Below are 23,185 nucleotides of genomic sequence, written 5' to 3'. Positions count from 1 at the left end.
AATAAATTGAATTGACTGAGTGAAGATATAAGTGAATAAATTTATAAACTTTATTTATGCAGTGATTTACAAATTACTACCCAATTTTCCTTACATTATCTCATGCAGTGCTCACAACAACTATGGTAGGGCAGATAGATACTCTTATTCCTGGCTAATGTTCATTTTCCAAGAGGTTCATTGTTATCCAACATTGCACAGTGGGCTAAAAGAATAGATCTCTAATCTAGTGAATTTCTCACATTTGGAAATGAAAAATAATTTAAAGTATAAAAATAGTGCTTTGAAATTTGTAACGTGCTTTGAGGATAAAAACAACAAACCATTTGTATCTTTTTGAGTGATGAAAGCTATTCATTTTCAGGAATGTTCTTTTTAACAGAAACAAAGGAATGGGTCTTCTACCATGCTTTACTTCTCCTTATATTCCTGCCAGTACAGTGTTTTGTACCCCATACATGTTCTATAAATATTTCTTAACTAATTGACAGCGATTTAAAATGTGTAAATCAGATTCATCTAAACTGGACAAGCCTTGTCTTTGAGGCCGTCATAAGCTTTTACCTATGTAATCATTGTGTCGCAGGGGAAAAATTTGTCCATGGTATATTCTGATTCAAGGAAATTTTTTTTTAAATCCAAGGAATTTTAACATGCTTGCTTGGTTTCTAGTTTTCTTTGGTTTATTTGCTTTCCTTTCTTCTAACACTCACATTCATAGAGAATCTGCCCAAGGGCACTGTGTGGAAGCTGAGACTTGTTGGATGATCTTACTACAGCAGATTGAGACATTTTATAATGTAGGTCCTTTAGTGTCATTTGATGCTCTAAAAATCCCAAACTAGCCATCCATTGCTTCCATCTAAGACTTATCCATATTTTGCACTCTACAGAAACATGGTGAATTGGTGCCTAATTTACTAAAATTGCAGCTAGGGATGGAGGCTTGGCTTATAGACATGGATATTTTCCTTCATTTCTAACTTAATATGTCTGAAAACAAAAAACAAACTGTTCTTCACCCCTCCCTTCCTGTTCCTCACACCCAGCTACTGTCTGTTAGAGGCAGGAACCAAACCACAAAAATGTGACTCCTACTCCTCTTTTCTATCCCTCACATCTAATTCATGTCCATGTCCTATTGTGTTGACCTCTAAAATACTCTGACATTGGGGGGTTCTAGATTATGTTTTAATGCCATGTGTGAGTGTGTTTCCTAATCTCCTGATAGCTATGAATGGGAAAGGAGCCAAGAGCCCTTTAAAGTTTGCCATTAAATCAGCAAGAGGACTTGGGTTGAAAATATATATAAAATTTTAAGGAAGTTTCAATATTGGAAGATGTTTCTCTTCAGTGTACTTCAGTAAGAATTTATTTCATCATTTCTGAAAGCACTTGCTTTTTCCAAAACTCTATAACCAGGAGACAGCATAGACAGAGGGAATTATTCAGAGTGTGTGTGGCACATAGAATGTGGTTTATAAATATTTAATGAATGAAGGGATGGACAGATGAATCAAAATAGAAAGGTAATGGTGAATGGAGACTAAACTCTGAGTCTGTTTTCTGTTTTTGCTTAACAGAAATATGTTTTGTTTTGTTTTGTTTTTCTAAGAGCAAGATAAATGCCAAGTGCTAGAAGACAGACTCACCTTTCATATTAATCATTACTAGAGAAACACCATTAGTACCTCAGCCTACTGTTTAATGGCATTTCAGTCTGCAGGAAATCTGAGAATACTTTGGAAAGTATCTGTAATTGAAGATTCAGTGTGCCAATTATGTGTTTAGAAAAAAAAAGAAATAGATGTCAGGAGTATGTGGATTTCGATCTAATGTTTCTGTAGTAATAGTGATGTGCCAGAATTCTGGAAAGATTCTTAAGACTTATCTTATTCATTGGTTGTCTTATTGCTAATGTATCATCAACAAAATAACAGCTTAGCAACATTTAATAAAAGACACATTTGTAATATTTATCCTGAATTTTATCCTTTAAGTATAGAATAACAGAATATTAAGGTAGAAAGCATTCTATGGGAGGTGTTGTTGCAGTTCTAATAAAACTTCTAATAAAGCTTCAAGTACTGAGCAAGTCATTGAATTTTTCTCCTTAATTATTCCAGTGGTTTATTCTTACAACTTAATTTTGTTCTCCTCCACACTGAAGAAGTGAAAGACCTAGAGCTGGTTCTTATTTTCAGTTTCTGTTTTGCAGGGGAAGATGGTGAAAGGAATGGGAGGTGCTATGGATTTAGTGTCCAGTGCCAAAACCAAAGTGGTCGTCACCATGGAACATTCTGCAAAGGTAATGTGTGCTCTGCCCCCAAATACTGCTTTTTGGAAATTCACAATATATCAAAACCTAGTATACCAGGTCACGTGACTGTGTTTTTTGTCATTTCTCTGGATCATTCTAGTTGATGGCATTTATATTTTACAGAGATAGGTTACAAATAAAGTTAGTTAGGCTTAAAATAAAGTTAGTTATTTCTTTTGATTCAGCTAAGTAATTGTTTAATTTTGAGTGAAGCAAAACAACAGGATGTTCTTCAAATATTTGGCTCACATACAAATGAAAAGTAAAAGCTCTGATTATTCCTAAGGCAGTGAAAAGCTGTCAGTGCAGATGTTTTGATTCAGGTTTTAAGATGATCCTAGTGGTTGCTATCTGTGTGCAGAATGGAAAGCACAACAAAATATGGGTTTTTCCCAACAGTTATTTTCAAATGGACAATATAGCACTTTACCAAGGCTTTGAGGTGCCATTTTGAGAAAGGTGTTAGAAAATGGTGGGCTTTGTGATAGCAAGTATCCTTATTCTGAAAAGTATTGAACTTTTATTTTAATTTGAATGCCTAATATATGCTAGACACTGCTTAGTCACTGGGTATTTGACAGTGACCAAAACTAGACAAATGTCATTGGCCTCATGGAGCTTGTATTCCATCATCATCATCATCCTACAATCCTAATAGCTAACCATTTTTTTGAGCATTGTCTATGTGTCGACAGTAAACTAAGCACTCTGTTTGTGTATGTGTGTATTTTAATCCTGATAATAATTTTTTGAGTTTGATGTAGGAATTTTCTATGGTTCCAGAAATAGAGCTTCAGAGAGGTTAAGTAAGTTGTTTGAGATCACATAACTAGTTTTACTGAGATTAGGCTGAGTGTCTCTGACTCTAAAACCCAGTCCCCTAACACAAAGCTATCAGTTTAAAGTTCTTCCTTGTTCCCAACTTGGTGCCTTTGAATCTCAGCTTAATGCTTTCCTGACCTCAATTTATGGGATTTTGCTGATTTGCAAAGTTGATGCTAGGTGGTACCTTCTTCATTTCTTACCCCCTTTGTTCATTCTCTTTCCTTCTTTATGACTCTTTTTTTAAAAACCAAACCCACCTACTCTCACTTTGAGACTTGCTGATTTGAGTGGAACTTATAGTTTATTTGCTCTGTTTTTATCTGGTGATAGAGCACTGTGGGAGAGCCATAGAGCTAGAAGATTTGCATCTGATTTGTTTCCCATGGGGGAGTTCTCTTACAGAGTGATGAGTGCCATGAAATGGTTTTGTTGTGAAAACTGTAATAAATATGAAATTATCATAATTGTTTAGTAAACACTGTGAACTGAGCAGTGGTACATAAATGTGGAACAAAAGAAATGAAATCAACACAGGTGACTTCTGAGCAATGACTTACAAAAGCATCCAGAATACTTCATTTTTAGAGGCAAAGGATGCCAAACATGCAAATCAAATCCGAATCCATTCTGGAACATAATTTCTATTTGGAGAAAATTCTTTCCAACTTCCTTTTGTTGTTACTTTAATGTTGACTCTTAGGCACTGAAGTCCAACTCATTTTGCATTGTTTTTGTGCTTTTGTTTTCAAAACATTAGGCCTGTATTTAATAAATTCTCTCTCTTTTTTTTCTTTTGTCTTTTCCCCCCTAAGTCTTTTTTCTCCCCTCAGCTGGAATTTCTGATAGAGGAAAATAAATGGTGGTTCAAACTTCTGATTAGAAATCCCTTATTAAAGCTCTTCACAGAGGCAAGATAATATTTTTACCTTTTCTTCTGCTTTTTCTCAGTGGAAAAATTGGCATTGAGTTTCAGCCCAGAATTAGAGTTAGGTATTTTTCCTAAATACTTTCATGTGTACAAACCAACAACAAATTTACTTGTAATAAAAATTGATAACAATAACAATTTGTTCCCACTCAATAGTTACATAACCTTGAACTCTTAACAAACAGAAGTTTGTCTTCTTGCCACCTTCATATTTTACCCACGTTTCTGAATGTGTGGTTACTACTATCTGTTGTTCACCAGGATTAATTGTTACTGGTCTAGCTCAAGGGAACAGAGGAAACTTGCCACTTCTTTTGCACATCTTTTGCTCTGACTCAAGATTGTTAGGGGCTAGAAGGCAGACGGAGAGGAGAGGATTTTCACTCCTGGTAGCCTCTCTAGTTAGTGATCTGTTGTTTTAGATACTAGATACCTTCTGCTGCCTTCTGATTAAGTGAACAGTTTGGGGAACTAATCCCTAGAGTTTTGTTAAGATGTAGGAGTGAAAAGGTGGCAATAAAGGATTAAAGCCTCAAATGAAATAATGATCTTCTTGGATTCTTGTGCTGCTTTAGCAGATTTTTTTTTTTTTTTTTTTTTTTTTTAATTTTTTTTTGCTAAGTAGGTGGAGCTGTCAACAGGTTTTCCAGGGCAGCCTTCCTTTTACTCCCTTTTCTGGTCTGTAGGGTTATAGATGCCGATTGTTTATACATATAGCATTGCTGCCCTTTAAAAGCATGCTGTTTTTGTTGGTGTTTTAATCAGACAAAGAAACTCTTTCCTTTCAAGCCTTTGCACCCAGCCATTTCCTTTAGTTCAGGTGCCAGCAGCTTCTAAAATTTTGAAACCTGGTTCTCCACTGGTACTGCTCTAGGGTAGTCATCATCACGTTTCCTCTGTCATAAAAATAATTCTGGAGACTTATGGCAGTCACAGCCTTCAAACTGACATCGTAACATGATTTTCATTTAAACGTAGACATCAAGATTCTAAGCAAAATTGGAAAGTAGGCAAAGTTTTTTTGGTGTCCAACCACCTTCTTTCCTAGACTTCTTTTTCATCTCTTGGTATATCCTCTCTTCTGTTCTCTAAAAATGGGAAGAAAAGTTAGGAAAGGAGCAACAGTTGAGTCTCTGTTGGGTGCAAGGCACTACTCACAGCAGTGCACATACTTTATCTCATTAACTCCTCAGTGACCCTCTGAAGTGTGGTTGGGATGTAGGCAGAAAAGAAGCTTGCTCAGGTAAGTGGCAAAGCCAGGAGCTTGATTCAGTTTGGTTCAGCTCCCATGCTGTTCTTCGTAGTGTGCACCATGCCGCCTCTTCAGCACAGGTACCTCTGACCAGCACCCCACCTACACTTACCCTTTTCTGGAAGCTTCAGGTTCCAGAATCATCCCTTTCTCTTACTTCTTTCCTTTTTCCCTGTTCAAAACTCTCGTTGCTTCTGTGAGACAGATATCAGCAAAGTACTTAAAGCAAAACCATCTGAGTATCTAATTTTGCCTCCTTGTATCTATCTTCCCCTCTTTTCTTTTTGTTTTACAGTCCTCCAGTTTTAGCTAGGTACATAGTTGCCCAGTGACAGACTACATTTCCCAGCCTTCCTTGAATGTATGTGTCCATGTAAGCTAGTGTGAGTCAGTGGAATCTGAGCATTTCTGATGTGTGTAATTTCTGCATTGTCTTCTTAAAGATAAAGTTGATTTCATTAGACTTTCTTTATTCCTCTTCTGGCTATATGAGAAAGCCTCTACTACAGCAGCAGCCTTGGATCCAAAATTGGTAGCTGTTCGTTGAGGATTACAGAGCTGCCCCACTAACCTGATCCATGGGTGCCCAATCCCCTTCTTTGTGGGTTCCTGCCAGACTCCTTGCACCTCCGTCTTTGAATCTTTGCTTTTCTTGACTGCCATCTAAATTGTTGGCACCAACTTTTTATTAACCGATAGTTCCCTAATCCTTATAACTAGACCTGTATTCTCTGATGAGTTCTAAAACTGTATTGTTAACTATCTTCTAGACAATTCCATCTGCTTGTCCCTCAACTACCTCAAATGTAACACATACACAAGTGAAACAATCATCATTTGCCTTAAATATATTTTTCCTCCTGTTTGGCCAAACTAGAGGAATGGTGACATCCCAGCCACTCATATGCTCTTTACCTTGACCCCAAACCCTGTAGGTAGTGTGCGCATATTACACAGTCCTCTCCCTCCTATGTATGTTTACCATCCTTGTTCTTTTTTAGACCCCAATCACATCTGCATGGATCACCATTGTAGTCTGACCTTCCTTCCCAGTAATCAAACACAATGTACCCAGAGTTGGCCAGTCTGGCATTAAAGTCGGATTGTTTATACATTCATTCCTATTTAGAACTCTTTATTAAAGTCCCCACTGCTTAGTTTACCTTAGCTCACAGGCCTTTTGTGATCAACTCAGCCAACAGCCCATTGGCTCCAGGGCTTCCTTTATTCTAGGAGCTCCACAAACACATCATGTTGTTTCCTTTGCCTAGGTGTTTTCATATTTTGTTCTCTCAGCCTTTTCATCAGGCTCACTCCTACCACTATAAAATCATAGATAAATGAGTCTCCATTTTATGCTTTTATATGGTGTAGTGCCTTTCATCCTCCAGATATTACAAGTGACCAAATGAATATTCCTTGATTCTTTGTCTTGGAATTTGGTAGAATGACCACATGTGAGTATGTCAACTTATTTGTTTATGCAGCCATCAAATATTTATTGAGGACCTGTATTTTCCAGGTGCTGTACTAGGAGCAGAGGAACTGAAACAATGAAAAGGCATTGTCTTTTATTTAGGCAACTCAGAGTCTCATGGGGAGAAAGTCATACAAATAAATACTTAAAAATAGTGGGGTGTCCAAAGTAGAGTTTATAGAGTAGAGTGTAGAGCACCCAAGTCCTTTCTGCAGAAGTAACAAAGAGGGCTTCCCATGGGATGACACATCATTTGCATGGAGAGCAGGGTTTTTCAGAGAGTAAAGCTTTACTTACAGTAAAGTAAAAGTTGAGAGAATGAATGGGCACTGGGGTATAGAAGGGCAGTGCTTGTTGAGGGATTTACATTAGTCCCTGTTGTTAGAGAGCAAAGTAAGAGAGATTAGATGGAAAAAAATATGACTAGAGAGTTAGGCCAAGTGCCAGATTGCTGAGAGTCTTCTATACCTTATGAAAGAGTTTCTAGTTTATTCAGAGAAGGATTTTGGCCAGGAGAATGATACCAGATTTGGAAATGTGTGGTTGCAATGATGTGTATTTTCTAATTCTTAGATGTAGGGTTCCATATATGACCCTTGGATTAAGCTTAATAATTGCTTTAATTTTCCTTATCTTTTATAAATTTGTGTCCAGTCAAATCCTCATAAAATCTTCCAACATTTGTCATTTCTCTTTGTACTTCTGTCCATTTTTGTTTTATGTGTTATAAGGACTATTATATCTTCTGGACAGTTGTTCCTTTTATCACTAAGTAATGACCCTCTTTATCTAATCATAATTTTTGCCTCAAAATCTCTTGAGAGATATTGTATTTGTTAGATATGTGAAAGGACATTTATATCAGGATCCTGAATAAGTAAATGGTTTGCCTCCCAACACACACACACACACACACACACAGTTTGTTCTCCACACGGCAGCCAGAGTGATTTTTTTCTTTTTTTAATGTAAATCAGGTCATATGTCACTTCTTCCTTGGCTTAGAAACCCTCCATGGCTTTCCTCTCATACAGATTCAAATCCAGTGTCTTTATCATTGCCTCTGTATCACTGTCTAAAGGTATGTCTGCTCTACCCCCACTACTTCGCTGATTCCATCAGCTACCAATCTTTCCCACTTAGCTCTAGCCCTGTGCTCTTCCAGTATGTTCTTGGAACATTCCAAGCATCTTCTTACCTCGGGGTTTTTGTACTTGCTGACCTCTCTGCCTGTAATGCTCTTCCCCAGATAACCTGCATAGTTCATTCCCTCATTTTACTCAGGTTTCTGCTAATCATCTTATCAGAGAAGCTTTCCTTTACTCCCCTATTCTATAAAATGGAACACCTGCCTTCTGACAACTCTTCATCCCCCTTATTCACTAGAATGTAAGCTCCGTGAGGGCAGGGACTAGAGATCTTATAAACACTGCCTGGAGTAGTGTCTGACATACATTAGGGCTCAGTAAGTATTTGTTTAATTAATTAATTCTTCAAATAATAATGCTACTTTGGACATACAGAGCACTTTTAACTTTTCTCAAGCCATTGCAGATCTGCTGTCTCTATTTTAGCATTATAATGCCCTTTTGAGATAGGACTCATAATTTCCCTTCCAAAGACAAACTGAATCCCAGAGACGTTAAGTATTCTGATAAAAGTCAAGTGGAATTTAAGAGCTAAATCAAGCCCAGAATCCACATACATGTATCCTGCTCTGACCCTTTATTCATTTATTTAATTTTACTAAACTTTTCTTTTTAGCATGTGTCACCAGCATCATCAATATAAAGGAAAGTGCTTTTTCCTCTCAGTATTGTGTGCTGGAAATGTGTTCCTAAGGGTATATCATTCAGAGAACAAAAACAAAGAAACTCAAGTCACAGTTGTCATTTACTGAAAACAAGCAAAGCTTGGGTACCTATTTTAGAGAACATAAATGAGAGCTCTATTTCTAAAGCAGATTTGGATTTTAGTTTTATTACTTTAGGAGGTCTGGATTCTGAAGGGATAAAAAGTCATAATTATATTGTTAAGAAGTTTGGAATAAATCTTTGTGAATAATTTTTTTGTGAAGTCCAATTCGTATCTGATATCACAGGTCTCCTATAGAAATCTTGAACACCATTTTATCTCATTTTTGCTTTTTGTGGAGAGGGATTATAAAAAATAAATGGGATTTATTATTCCTATTTATTTTGGATAAAATCTGTTAACAAAACCCAACAAATATGAAGGTTTTTTTTTTTTTTTTTTTTAAAGCGTCTTTTTCTGGGAAAGATTATTGTGATAATATTCAGCAACATTGAAAATACTCCAAAATAAATAAATCAATATAATCAATATAATCCATAATTAATAGTAGTTAAGCTGGCTTAATTTTTTACATTCGTAAAAGCTTACAAATCTTTTATAGTTTCTTAAATAGACTATTAGTGGTTAGCACCTGTTTGGAAAGAAATTATTCACCTTTACAAAATAGAAACCCTTACTCATTTTTGTCTTGTCTTTCCAATAATGGTAGAAACCCTTGCAAAAATGTTATAATGAAAAAAATAAAACAAACCTAGTCCAACAACCGGTAAAACTCTTAGAAATGTCTTACATAATTTAATTAGACTAATAACTTTAAAATCTATAACTATGAATTTTTGTGCAAGAATGTCCACATTAGTTAAAAGGAAAACTAATGCCAAGAGAAACTTTCCAAGATACCACAACAATTCATGAAAGGAAATAAAAGATCATTCTTCCTCCTTCTTGGGCTCCATCATCCTCAGGCTAGAGATCACATGATATAATCTTTAGAGAGGACAACAATAAATGTTAGGTCATACTAATGATTTTTGTTTTATATTGAAGAAAGGGGGCCTTTATTCTAATTTCTCAAAGTTCTGAAGACTTCATCTGCAGGGAAATGGCTTGCTGTATCTGTATATACTAATTTGGCTAGTATTGCCCCTTGAGAATGTGCCTGTAACCACAAACCGTTATTACATCCACATATAAAAATAATTTTTAGTAGCAAATGTCCTTTACTTTAGAGCTACCAAAGCTTCCACTGCAGTCCTGTGTGGATCATTAGACTCCTTACTTAATAGGTGCTGTGTAAAGGCCAGAAGTATCCCATGAGGATAAACTCAGTCTGAGTAATCATATCATGTCCTTTTATTCTGTGTGTCTTGATTTCTTTTATTTAGCAAGTCCTGTTTTTCTCTTCTGTGTACCATATCTATCATCATAGTGATTTGATAGTCATGTATTTTGTAATAAGTGCCTCACAGTATTTTATGTCTGCACTGTTTGTGTGTGTGTGTGTGCATGTGCGTGTGTATATAGAAGAGATTTCCCTTGACTTAGCATTGAGATCAGCGGGGAGAAAGAAGGCTGTTTCTGTCATACTTTGGCAAGCTCTAAGGGAGACCTGCCAGTGGCTGGGTTAGGTACTGAATATTCCTTTGTCAAGTTTAGCCTGTGTAGCCCTTCTCTTAAGTAGATTTTGGCAAACCTTGGAACTGTGGGGGGAGGAGATAGAAGGGGTAGAATAACAGGAATTCACTCTGCTTCTCTTTCATATTTCATATTGAAGTCCAAAGTGTTTCGGTTTCTCCCTTTGATCATGCATGCCTTTATCTTCCCAAAGTCGTTATAAGTCCCTTCACACCCTTATGCTAGCTACGCTTGTCCTGGTGAGCTCAGAGATGCTGGGAATGTACAAATGCATATCTTAGATCAAAAAAAGCAGCATCTAGTTGTCCATAGACCCATAGTCACTTGCTATTTTACAGTTCCAACTCTGTTGGAGTTTCCTTGAGTCAGAATTAAAATATTCAGACAACGTTTACTGGTCACTATGGTTTACCTAGCACTGTACTCATTGCTGTAGATACAAAGATAAAGTGCTTCATCATTCATTGAGCTCCTAGTCCAGTGAAGGGTGAAAGGAGGTCAACAATCAGAAATTGTGTGGTAAGTAAAAGAAGTACTGGAGCATATAAGAGATGCACTGGGCTGGGGATGTTAGAGGAGGTTTTCCCAGGGAAAATGATACCTGAGTCAAGTCTTGAAGAATTAGAAGGATGTTGTCATTTGAATGTGGGGTGGTGGGGCACATGTTAGTGAGTATTCCAGGTAGCATGAACAAAGCCTTAAAGGCATGGTCCTTAAGGAGCTATTAGCTCCTCTAATTTGCACTCTGTGTAGTTGATCCCTCAGGCTTTCCTAAAGGAGGTGCCTGAAAGAAAAGTTATATTGTAACCACATTTAAGCACTTCACAGAAAAGAGGAGTATAAAATGGAGTTTCATATAAAGCAGAATCTTACAAGAATGTTCGTTTGCCTCAGGTTAATGAAATGTTGACATCAAATGCAAAAAATCATCTTGCTGTGAAAACAGAGTATTTATTTGAGATTAAGCATATTGTGATACATGAAATTTATTGTAAAGAAAACAAGGGGATTTATTATCATTTAATCAGAGTTGTCTGTTACAGAAGAATTTCAGTATTTCACACAGAAATTTAAAGAATTAAAACTAAAGAGAGATCACCATGAAGCAAGCAGTAGACAATACTAAGACCTTAAGTCATTGTGAAAAGAAATGATGAATTACTAGATCTTTCATGAGGCATGGTAGGTCAGAAAGGGGGAAGAAGAGAAAAAGTGGAGAAGCGTATAGAGGAAAGGAACTTAGTGATTCAGCAAGTTTATGATGACTTTAGTGAATAAGGACTCAGAAATCAGGAGCCTTCGGGTCTAATCAAAGCATTTTTTAACACAATATTTTGTATCCATTCCTCTGCCTTTTCGGACATCTGTTGATGTGTAAAGGAGATAAAGAAGCAGAATGAGAAGGGTGAATAAGACCCCACCAACCTTACGAACTTACACATTTGCCCATAGATTCAGCTCCTCCTAGTTTATTTCACGTTCAGAATATCTCATACTATTTCTGACTATGATCACATGAAGAAGAGAAAGCTATAGCAAAAAAATTTGTGACCAAATGACTATTAATTGTCAGAGCTAGATCTCTTGACTCCTAATATATGTTCCTTGCTACCACACTACACTGCATCTCTTTATTATGATTTTTTTTAAATGCTAAAAACTCAGCAATTGTTTCCTCCTTTGTGAATCATTAATATATGCAGCTGCCATACCATATTGTGAGGCTCAGCCTGCCATGGTTAGAATAGAGTGCTAAAGTGGGAGTTAGTCATATTTGGCTTCATAGCTAACCTATTGTTGAATATTGAAATTGTGACATTCTTTAATCTTTCTTCATCTCATTTTCTCTTTTTCTTTGATCTGGGCTATGTCTTGGAGCTAAATGTGAATGGAGTCGTTTAGCTACATTGTTATAACTGCAAGATTACTCTTGATGCCAGTTTCCTAAGCAAGCCATATGGTTTGCCCACAAATGTGTTGTGTTTTCATTAGTTTTGTGGGTCTCGGGAATTGTGTTAAGACCGTTTTCAGTGTAATTCTGTCAGCCTTCACATAGGAACTTAAAAGCTCCTAACACATTCCCTGGTAGATTATAGAAATGTTTAATATAGTTTGTATAAATAATACCAGCTGACATTTGTTGAACACTTGCCAAGTGCTAGACACTTGATATTTGTTGTCTTATTTAAGCCTGCCAGTAATGCTGTGAGGGAAGACAAATGGGGAAGTGGAGGCACATGGACCTTTTACAGCTAGTGTGTGGCAGGTAGCTTGGCTTTAGTGCCCATGCTCTTAACCACTCCGCTTTGCTATGTATGCTAAAAATGGTCTATAAAGGGACTCAATTGGTAGGACACAGTTAATTCTGTCACTTGAAATTCATGATTCCTCCTAAAACAAAGTTGGTTGTTCATTAAAAACCAAGTGGCTGCTTTCACACCAGATGCACATCATGCTCAAGTAAGGAGAAAAAAGTAAAAGCTCCCTGCAGAAAATGTTCTTCAGAGGTCTACAGATTGTTCGCTTTGTTCACAGCCTGGCCAGAAATTCATTGTGATGTGCCTTATATGAGTTATATTAAGTGTAAGGAGAGCTGACGACTGTAGAAATTCGAATATTCATCATTAATGTCAGCTGTTTAATTTAGCTTCTGTGACATGTGAAAACTTTCTTTTAAATCTCGACAGGAAAATAGATAATTAGAAATGAAACAAAAGTGAGGTTTTATTTCTAAAGCTATAAATTTTCTTATACAAGACTCAGAAGCATATAACTTATTATTAAAGTTGTAATGTTTAACCCATTTTATGTATTTACAGTAGTTTTGATTGAATTAATAGAGTACCTATTTTTAAAAGATTCCCAGTAGACTTCCCTTTCTCCTCCCATTCATTCATGCATACATTCATTCAAAAACCACACATTGAATACCTTTCTTTCCCAAGCATTGGGTTAAGCCCACTAAAACCTTTTAATTACTGATGCATTTGTGAGTTGACAGGTTATCACAAGGAGGAAGATCTTCTTAATTAAACCCAGTTATCTGAAATTCCCTGCCTCTGACCACGTACTTGGTCTGACACCAGTTTGGAGAGAGATATAAACCAGGTAGCAGATGCATATTTTAGCATTGGGAGGGCTAAAAATGATGGTGATGTCATGTGTGTTACATTTAGATCCAGAAGGAAGCAATAGAAGCATTCTGTCATTTTTAAGAGAAGATTTAGAATGTGCTAGGTTAGCCTTCAGTCTCAAAGGAAGTACTAGTTTAGGCCCCTGACATTTGATACTTCCAAAGGAGCTTAATCATAATCGGAAGAAAATGACCTGAAGGTCAGATTATCAGAGCCACCATTTCCCTGCGCTTCACAGACTGCCTCTGCAGCCGCTCTGTACTGGGAGGTGTTGGGGAAGGGGATTAGTAGGTGAATACCTGGTTTCTACTCTTAATCCCTCATTTAATTTTGTGTTTGAAGAAAGTGTACTGTGGCTAAAAAAAAAAAAAAAAATCTGAAAAAATGTGGATTTAGGCTAGCTCCTCATTTACTTTACTAATGCACAAACAGCTGCATATGCATAAGAAAGTGAATATAATCATGGTATACTACACTAGTTGGACCAGCAATGAACAGTTTTACATGGTCATTTTGTCAGAGTGATGTAAATTCTGATTGTTGAATTAACCACAAATTGGGACGTACCTGTATCAGAAGAATTGAAGGTAACGAAGGGAATGTTGGGCAGGACAAGGGGATTAATTGTAAGAGAATTAAATCCCCATCTGCCACAATAAGAAATTAGTAAATAATGTCTAAAATTGATTTGTCAATCAATAAATAACATGGTAAGCATAATATTTTAAAATGTAGAGTTTAGAAGAAAATGACTTAAAAAATTGGAATTGAGTCTGTTGAGAGCAGGTCCAAGGGTGAGGAGGATGGCAGGGTAGTACTGTTTTTCTGTGCATATATTACTTTTTTAACAATTAAGATAATTTCTTAAAAGCTGTTCTGTGTGGGCTACCTATCCTTGGCCAATAGCAGCTCCTGCTTGTCAAGGAGACCATTCCCCGGAAGAGAAAAGTAAACAGGATATTGGAAGTGGAGTTTCCCATCAGCTGATACAAGAGCTGAGGCTTGAGAATGTCATGTTTATAACAGGGTGTTTCCTGAATAAATCACTTCTGCCTTTGGCTATTAACTTCCCATTCTCCCTAAATTATTTTAGGGACAGAAGCTGCCTCCAGAAAGAAAGTAAAAGGATGACTGTGAATCTTGAAACAGCTTGTTCTTTAGGAGACAATTTCTCTGACAGTTTCTGTTTGTCCTGATTTTACCTATTCTAAGGTCCCTAACTACTTTTTCTGATGTTTCTTCTTTACAACAGGGAGATGCACATAAAATCATGGAGAAATGTACATTGCCACTGACTGGAAAGCAATGTGTCAACCGCATTATTACTGAGAAGGTAGTATGATTTTCTCTTTTTATTGCTTCCAGTATCTGCCACTGCCTTTTTTAGTTATAAGCATTTTTAAGATTTCTTTTTGCCTACTGAAAGTGTATTACATTGGTAGGAATATGATTAATTTAATCCGTGTGTAAACTGAATAGAGAAAATTCACCAACTTAATGTTTCTAAATGTAGCATTCTTAATGTGCAACCCTTTGGAAATAACACAAAATTAAACTCCTACCTTTGGTAACTTTGACAGTGTGATATAATCAAAGAAAAATTATACTGATCCTTACATTTTGATGATTATTATGTGTAAGCTGGATGATATATACAAAATTAAGAATATATTTATCATTCCTACCTTTCTTCTTTGCTTTCCCAATCACAAATAGAAATTGCTGCATTTCATTTTAGGAAACTCAGTCAAAATTGGGTTTTAATAATTTGGTTGCAAATTTAAATGCAAGTAATTACAGGTCCCAAAGTGAGCCAAGAAATGTATTTTATACTTTTGTATGCTTTCTGTCCTCTTTTATGAAATGGGAATTCAGAACTTACCTGTCATTTTCGTGCTTCTCTAGATTTTTCCTTCTTAGATGGAAAAATGTTGATCAATGTTACAATTGAAAGCTACCCATATCAGAGAAAAACCTCATAGGTGGTTACTTACAGTCATTTTTCTGACCCAGATTTGACCTAGGATGTTAGAATGATGTAATTCTTATAACACAGTTGGAAGGATGGAATTTTCTTGAATCGACATCTTGATAAAACCACAAAATGGAATTATCTACATTAGGAATTTTTTGTTTGTTTGTTTGTTTTCTATTAATGATGCTCTTCCTTTGCCAAAAGCCATAGTCATATTGCCTTGGCATTGATCTGGTTCACTAACCCTTATTGAGGTGAGGTAAGACTTGTCCTAAGCAGGCCTTTTCAGTACATTAGCAGGCTCGCGACACTTCCAGAATCCACATTTCAAAAGAGGTTCTGTCCTTAATATTGTCTTCTTAGGGCCTTCCTCTATTTTCTTAAATCTACACTATCTTCTCTAATAAATTAACCAGGTCATCAGGAATTCATCAAACAAAGAGAAAATGCAAGTATCATTGGTCCCCTTGATGTTTTGCTCCTGTGGAAAAAGTATCAATCAGCTGGAAAATATAAGTGTTTGGGGCTCCAATTTTGGTTCATTCACACACAAGTGAAAATAAAATAAGCTCCTGAAAAGAAAGAACAGGCCTGTGCTGTGTCTCTGCTAACTACCAGGCACTGTACTGGATGCTTGGGATGTGTTTTGTTATTGTATTCGTTCCATATAACAGTCCAAGGTGGCTGAAAATAGAGATTCTAAGGCTACAAATAAGAGCTGAATTTAAGATAAATCCAAAGGAGAGGAAAGATCTGGGAAGCGTAATATTTTTCTGTGAAAGAAGAAACTAACCATGAAAGCAGAAAGAGCCAAAAGTCCCCATTGCACTGGAAGACAACTTCAGGACCAGGGAGTCAAGTATTAGAAACACAGTTTTGTTTCTTTTAATTAGAGCTTCCCATCAATAGGCTAGTCTGCCTTGAAACAAGTGCGCTTCTTGTCCCTGGGAAGTATGTAAGCAGAGCCCCCAAATGACCACCTGAGAAGGTGTTGAAAAATTCTTGACTTTGTAGGTCCCTTCCGTTGAAGAGGCCGTACTTCTAAGTATGAAAGCTTATGTTTGAAATTGGATACAGCAGGTAAGTCTGCTTCTTGAGGTTAAGCTATCCCAGTTGGCACCACCACATCACCTGGTAGTAAATACTAGAATGTCATAAGGTAATATTTAAAGTGAGGTTAGTCTTCTCTTGCTTGTCCTAAAAGTAAGCATCTGCATTTGATTTGTATACCTCATAGTACCCCTTCAGGACCTGTGTGCTTTATAGGATTTAAAAGGAAGGTTTTAACAATTACCTGTGATTTTTCAGACACAGAATGACTATCCTTTTATAATTACTCCCAGTCACTTCAGAGCCTTGTTTTTGTTTCCTTTAATTCTTTACCTAGCAGCTTTTATCAACTTTTCCCCTTCTCTGTGCTTTCACCTCTCAAATATCCCTCCTCCCTTTTTCCCTTTCTCCCTCCCTTCCTCTCGTTTTCCCTTCCTCTTCCCTTCCTTCTCCTTTCTTTTTCTTTCTCTCTCTCTCTCTCTTTACCCCACTCTCTCTTCCCCTCTCTCACTTTTTTTCTCTCTTTTTCTCTTTCTTTCAACTCATTATTAATCATATAATTTACATTTTGACTAAAAATGTTAGACAACAAATAGAAGGTTATTTTTTTTTTTACAAGTGTTTAAAGTAGTAACAAATGCCATAATAGTCACCACTCATTTATTTTCTAGCATCAGCAGTGTTCCACAATTAATTACTGTTTAGGGACTTGGCACTTATTCTCACCAAAATTTAATAGTTACAATTGCCATTTTGTCATTGCTGATTTTCAAAGTCTTTTCTGGGTCTTGTCTCTCCTTTTAGAACTTGAGAGGTTTTTTTCTGTTTTGTGCTATAAAATAATTACGGTGGTAGAAGTTGTCATGGTCATTTTCTTGACTCCAACAGGCAGTGTTTGACGTGGACAAGAAGAAGGGGCTGACTCTGATTGAACTCTGGGAAGGCCTGACAGTGGATGACATACAGAAGAACACTGGGTGTGATTTTGCAGTAAGTGTTTCTGCACACAAATCCAGCCACTTGTCCTATATCACGAGCATGATTAGTGGGTGTTTACAGGACATGAACCATTAATTTGTGATCATTTTTGGAGTTGACCTTTGCAGTGAACAGGAGTGGAAGGAAGGGTATCTCCAGATGAGAGCAGGTGGGAGCAGGAGCCATGCTCTGACTCACAGCGGAGAGAGCAGAGACAGGCCAGGGTTTGACTCAGGAGTCAGATCAGGAGGAGGAAAAGCTACCACAGGCGGCTAGAAAGAGAAGAGAAGGTTGAACTTTAACTCTGAGCGACTTTATGTAAAGTACCTTGCAGAGCTCTGTTCTTTAGTTACATGTCAGTCATAGCTAAACTTGATTAACTCACAACTGTGAGCCCCACATGGAGAAATAATACTTTCCTTATTTTTAAACTCATTTCTAACTTATGATTTTCTCTTTGATTAACTTCTATACCTGATTATTACATCTTTTGAAGATATTAGAATGCCAGGCTTCTGATACCACTGGCTTTATAATCATAAAAGTTACCCTGCATTTGAAGAAAAGCTCAGCATATAAAAACTCAGACATACAAAATAGATGAGTACATCAGGGGAGTATCCATTTAATAAATCCCCAAATCCTTCCCTTTTTAAAGTTGGAAATGATGTAAGTATACAGAAAATTCATAAGCCAAGTACAGAGTTCCCATACCTCTCTCACACATCCAGGTTTCCCTGTTAAAAACACTTTGCATTAGTGTGTTACCTTGTTGCAGTTGATGAAGCAATATTATTGTGATTACATTCTTTAACTATAATTCATAGTTTACATAAGCATTTGCTATTTGTGTTGTACAATTCTCTGGGTCTTAAAATTTTTTATTCTGGTAACACATATGCAATCTGAAATTTCCCCTTTTAACAAAATGCGATATACAATTCAGTGGTGTTAATTATGTTCACAATGTTGTACTACCATCACCACCATCCGTTACCAAAGTTTTTCCGTTACCCCACACAGAAACTCTGCTCCACTTAGGCTTTAACTCCACATTCCCTACCATCCAGGCCCCTGGTAATCTGTATTCTAGTTTATAACTCCATGAATTGACGTATTCTAATTATTTTGTAATAATTAGATATTTGTAAAATATCTAAAATAATATCTAAAATAATTAGATATTTTGTAATAATTAGATATTTTGTAATAATTAGATATTTACAAAATAATTATTTTGTAAATATTGTATGATCTATACAATATACAATATTTGTCCTCTGTGTCTGCTTATTTCACTGAACATGGTATCTTCAGGGTTCATCCATGTTGTAGTATGTATCAGAACTTCATTCCTTTTTATGTTCCATTGTGTATATACATACCACATTTTGCTTATCCATTCATCTGTTAATGGAAACTTGGGTTGCTCCTATCTTTTGGTGTTTGTGAATAATGCCACTGTGAATATCAGTGTGCAAATATTTGTGCAAATCTCTGCTTTCAGTTCTTCTGGATTTAGACTTAGGAGTGGGGTTGCTGGGTCATATGATAAATCTATACTTAGCTTTTGGAGAAACTGCCAAACTGTTTTGCACAGTGGCTACACCATTTTACAATCCTACCAAAAATGAATAGGTGTTCCTATTTCTCCACATTCTCTTCAACATTTGTAATTTTCTGTTTTCTGTTTTTTAGTAGTAGCCATTCTACTACTATCAGATACCGTTATGGTTTTGATTCTCATTTCCCTAATGGCTAATAATGTTGAACATCTTTTCAAGTGCTTATTGGCTTTGTATATCTTCTTTGGAGAAATATCTATTCAAGTCTTTGGCCCATTTTTTTTAATTGGGTTGTCTTTATGTTGTTGAATTGTAGGATTTCTTTATATACTCTGGATATTAACCCAAACCTCTTTAAAACATAGAAAATAATACTGCAACATAAATTATTGCCCTTTAATATAAATGCTTGTTTATAAATAAGTCACCAATTGCCTATTTAATGGCGGATGGTAGGATGGTTCCATCCATTTGAAGTTAATCAAAAGTAAAGGTGCAATGCCTCTATAAAATTAAGAAAAATTATTAAATCTCACATAACTTTTTAAGAGCAGATCTATTAGTTAAAATGAAATAATGTTATAATGAGAAGAAAATGTGTTAATGTTGCAGGTACCCAGCCTGAAGAAAGCAATTTAACAGAACTTAATAAATCAAGCGTATATTTCATACATTTCTTCCTTATGTGCTACATGCTTGACTTGTACCTATCAGTGCATAACAAATATCTGTAAAAACAATTTTGCTGCATAATTCATTATCCACATATAACTGTTCCTGGTACTATACCAAGGTCTTTGTCTATTAACCTTTCCTGAATTTCCGTTTGGAAAAAGGAAGTCTCCCAGCAACACCTTGCACAAAAGCACATCTTTAATTAGCTTTTGAATAATCTCTGGGAAAAAAATGGGATTTTTAATACTTTGTTTAAGATTTCTTATTCCAGTGATAAAAGCAAATAATTCTTCTTAATTAATCATCTGTTCTTTATATTTTTTTCCTATATGAATAAGTTAGCCTCTTCTTTATCAGATAAGGTGTTTGAGAACCATAGAATGTGCAGTTCTCTGCTGCAAAGAGAATATACAAAGGGATACCCTTATTGTTGTCTGTTTATTCTCTGTTCATATGGATAAGTCAGGAATGGAAAAGATGGATTTTTACTGTCTTTGCTGTTTTTCCTTTTGTTGTTGTTATTGCTTTCTTTCTTTTTTTTTTTTAATCATTTTATTGAGATATATTCACATACCACGCAGTCATACAAAACAAATCGTACTTTCGATTGTTCACAGTACCATTACATAGTTGTACATTCATCACCCAAATCAATCCCCGACACCTTCATCAGCACACACACAAAAATAACAAGAATAATAATTAGAGTGAAAAAGAGCAATTGAAGTAAAAAAGAACACTGGGTACCTTTGTCTGCTTGTTTCCTTCCCCTATTTTTCTACCCATCCATCCATAAACTAGACAAAGTGGAGTGTGGTCCCCATGGCTTTCCCAATCCCATTGTCACCCCTCACAAGCTACATTCCTATACATCTGTCTTCGAGACTCATGGGTTCTGGGTTGTAGCCTGACAGCCCCAGGTATCCACCACCAGCTACCCCAATTCTCCAGAACCCAAAAAGCGCTGTCTAAAGTGTGCGTAAGAGTGCCCACCAGAGTGACCTCTCGGCTCGTTTTGGAATCTCTCTGCCACTGAAGCTTATTTCATTTCCTTTCACATCCCCCTTTTGGTCAAGAAGATGTTCTCCGTCCCACGATGCCGGGTCTACATTCCTCCCCAGGAGTCATATTCCACGTTGCCAGGGAGATTCACTCCCCTGGGTGTCTGATCCCACGTAGGGGGGAGGGCAGTGATTTCACCTTTCAAGTTGGCTTAGCCAGAGAGAGAGGGCCACATCTGAGCAACAAAGAGGCATTCAGGAGGAGACTCTTAGGCACAAATATAGGGAGGCCTAGCCTCTCCTTTGCAGCAACCATCTTCCCAAGGGTAAAACTTATGGTAGAGGGCTCAACCCATCAAACCACCAGTCCCCTATGTCTGTGCTCATGTTAGCAACCATGGAGGTGGGGTAGGCGAATACCCCTGCATTCTCCACAGGCTCCTCAAGGGGGCACTACATCATTTTTTTTTCCTTGTTTTTCTTTCTTTTTTTTTTTTTTTTTTAACTTTTCCTTCTTTTTTAAATCAACTGTATGAAAAAAAAAGTTAAAAAGAAAACAAACATACAATAAAAGAACATTTCAAAGAGACCATAACAAGGGAGTAAGAAAAAGACAACTAACCTAAGATAACTGCTTAACTTCCAACATGTTCCTACTTTACCCCAAGAAAGTTACATAATATAGCAACCTTTCTGCGAACTTGTTCCTACTATATCCATCAGAAATTAACAGACCATAGTCATTTCTGGGCATCCCCAGAACGTTAAAAAGCTTATCTGTTCTTCTTGGATTATTGTTCCCCCTTCCTTAATTACTCTCTACTGCTAGTTCCCCTACATTCTACATTATAAACCATTTGTTTTACATTTTTCAAAGTTCACATTAGTGGTAGCATATAATATTTCTCTTTTTGTGCCTGGCTTATTTCACTCAGCATTATGTCTTCAAGGTTCATCCATGTTGTCATATGTTTCACGAGATCGTTCCTTCTTACTGACGCATAGTATTCCATCGTGTGTATATACCACATTTTATTTATCCACTCATCTGTTGAAGGACATTTGGGTTGTTTCCATCTCTTGGCAATTGTGAATAATGCTGCTATGAACATTGGCGTGCAGATATCTGTTCGTGTCACTGCTTTCCGATCTTCCGGGTATATACCGAGAAGTGCAATCGCCGGATCGAATGGTAGCTCTATATCTAGTTTTCTAAGGAACTGCCAGACTGACTTCCAGAGTGGCTGAACCATTATACAGTCCCACCAACAATGAATAAAAGTTCCAATTTCTCCACATCCCCTCCAGCATTTGTAGTTTCCTGTTTGTTTAATGGCAGCCATTCTAACCGGTGTTAGATGGTATCTCATTGTGGTCTTAATTTGCATCTCTCTAATAGCTAGTGAAGCTGAACATTTTTTCATGTGTTTCTTGGCCATTTGTATTTCCTCTTCAGACAACTGTCTTTTCATATCTTTTGCCCATTTTATAATTGGGCTGTCTGTACTATTGTCATTGAGTTGTAGGATTTCTTTGTATATGCAAGATATCAGTCTTTTGTCAGATACATGGTTTCCAAAAATTTTTTCCCATTGAGTTGGCTGCCTCTTTACCTTTTTGAGAAATTCCTTTGAGGTGCAGAAACTTCTAAGCTTGAGGAGTTCCCATTTATCTATTTTCTCTTTTGTTGCTTGTGCTTTTGGTGTAAAGTCTAGGAACTGGCCGCCTAATACAAGGTCTTGAAGATGTTTTCCTACATTATCTTCTAGGAGTTTTATGGTACTTTCTTTTATATTGAGATCTTTGGTCCATTTTGAGTTAATTTTTGTGTAGGGGGTGAGGTAGGGGTCCTCTTTCATTCTTTTGGATATGGATATCCAACTCTCCCAGCCCCATTTGTTGAAAAGACCATTATGACTCAGTTCAGTGACTTTGGGGGCCTTATCAAAGATCAGTCGGCTATAGATCTGAGGGTCTATCTCTGAATTCTCAATTCGATTCCATTGATCTATATGTCTATCTTTGTGCCAGTACCATGCTGTTTTGGCAACTGTGGCTTTATAATAAGCTTCAAAGTCAGGGAGTGTAAGTCCTCCCACTTCGTTTTTCTTTTTTAGAGTGTCTTTAGCAATTCGAGGCATCTTCCCTTTCCAAATAAATTTGATAACTAGCTTTTCCAAGTCTGCAAAGTAGGTTGTTGGAATTTTGATTGGGATTGCATTGAATCTGTAGATGAGTTTGGGTAGAATTGACATCTTAATGACATTTAGCCTTCCTATCCATGAACGTGGAATATTTTTCCATCTTTTAAGGTCCCCTTCTATTTCTTTTAGTAGAGTTATGTAGTTTTCTTTGTATAGGTCTTTTACATCTTTGGTTAAGTTTATTCCTAGGTACTTGATTTTTTTAGTTGCTATTGAAAATGGTATCTTTTTCTTGAGTGTCTCTTCAGTTTGTTCATTTCTAGCATATAGAAACATTACTGACTTATGTGCATTAATCTTGTATCCCGCTACTTTGCTAAATTTATTAGCTCTAGTAGCTGTATCGTCGAT

General features: G+C 36.6%; 1 protein-coding gene across 1 annotated transcript in view; it reads left to right on the top strand.

Moving 5' to 3' along the window:
• OXCT1 (3-oxoacid CoA-transferase 1) overlaps window positions 1–23,185 on the top strand; it is a 176,244-nt gene that overhangs the window by 137,016 nt on the left and 16,043 nt on the right. The window contains 3 exon segments of the mRNA XM_037798944.1: window positions 2,219–2,308; window positions 14,639–14,719; window positions 17,300–17,401. Coding sequence (XP_037654872.1) covers window positions 2,219–2,308; window positions 14,639–14,719; window positions 17,300–17,401 — 273 coding nt within the window.

Source organism: Choloepus didactylus, chromosome 11, assembly GCF_015220235.1.
Source record: "Choloepus didactylus isolate mChoDid1 chromosome 11, mChoDid1.pri, whole genome shotgun sequence".
In the NCBI taxonomy this organism is placed as follows: Eukaryota; Metazoa; Chordata; class Mammalia; order Pilosa; family Megalonychidae; genus Choloepus; species Choloepus didactylus.
The sequence above is the reverse complement of the archived record's forward strand: the minus strand, read 5'-3'. Positions and strand labels throughout refer to the sequence as shown.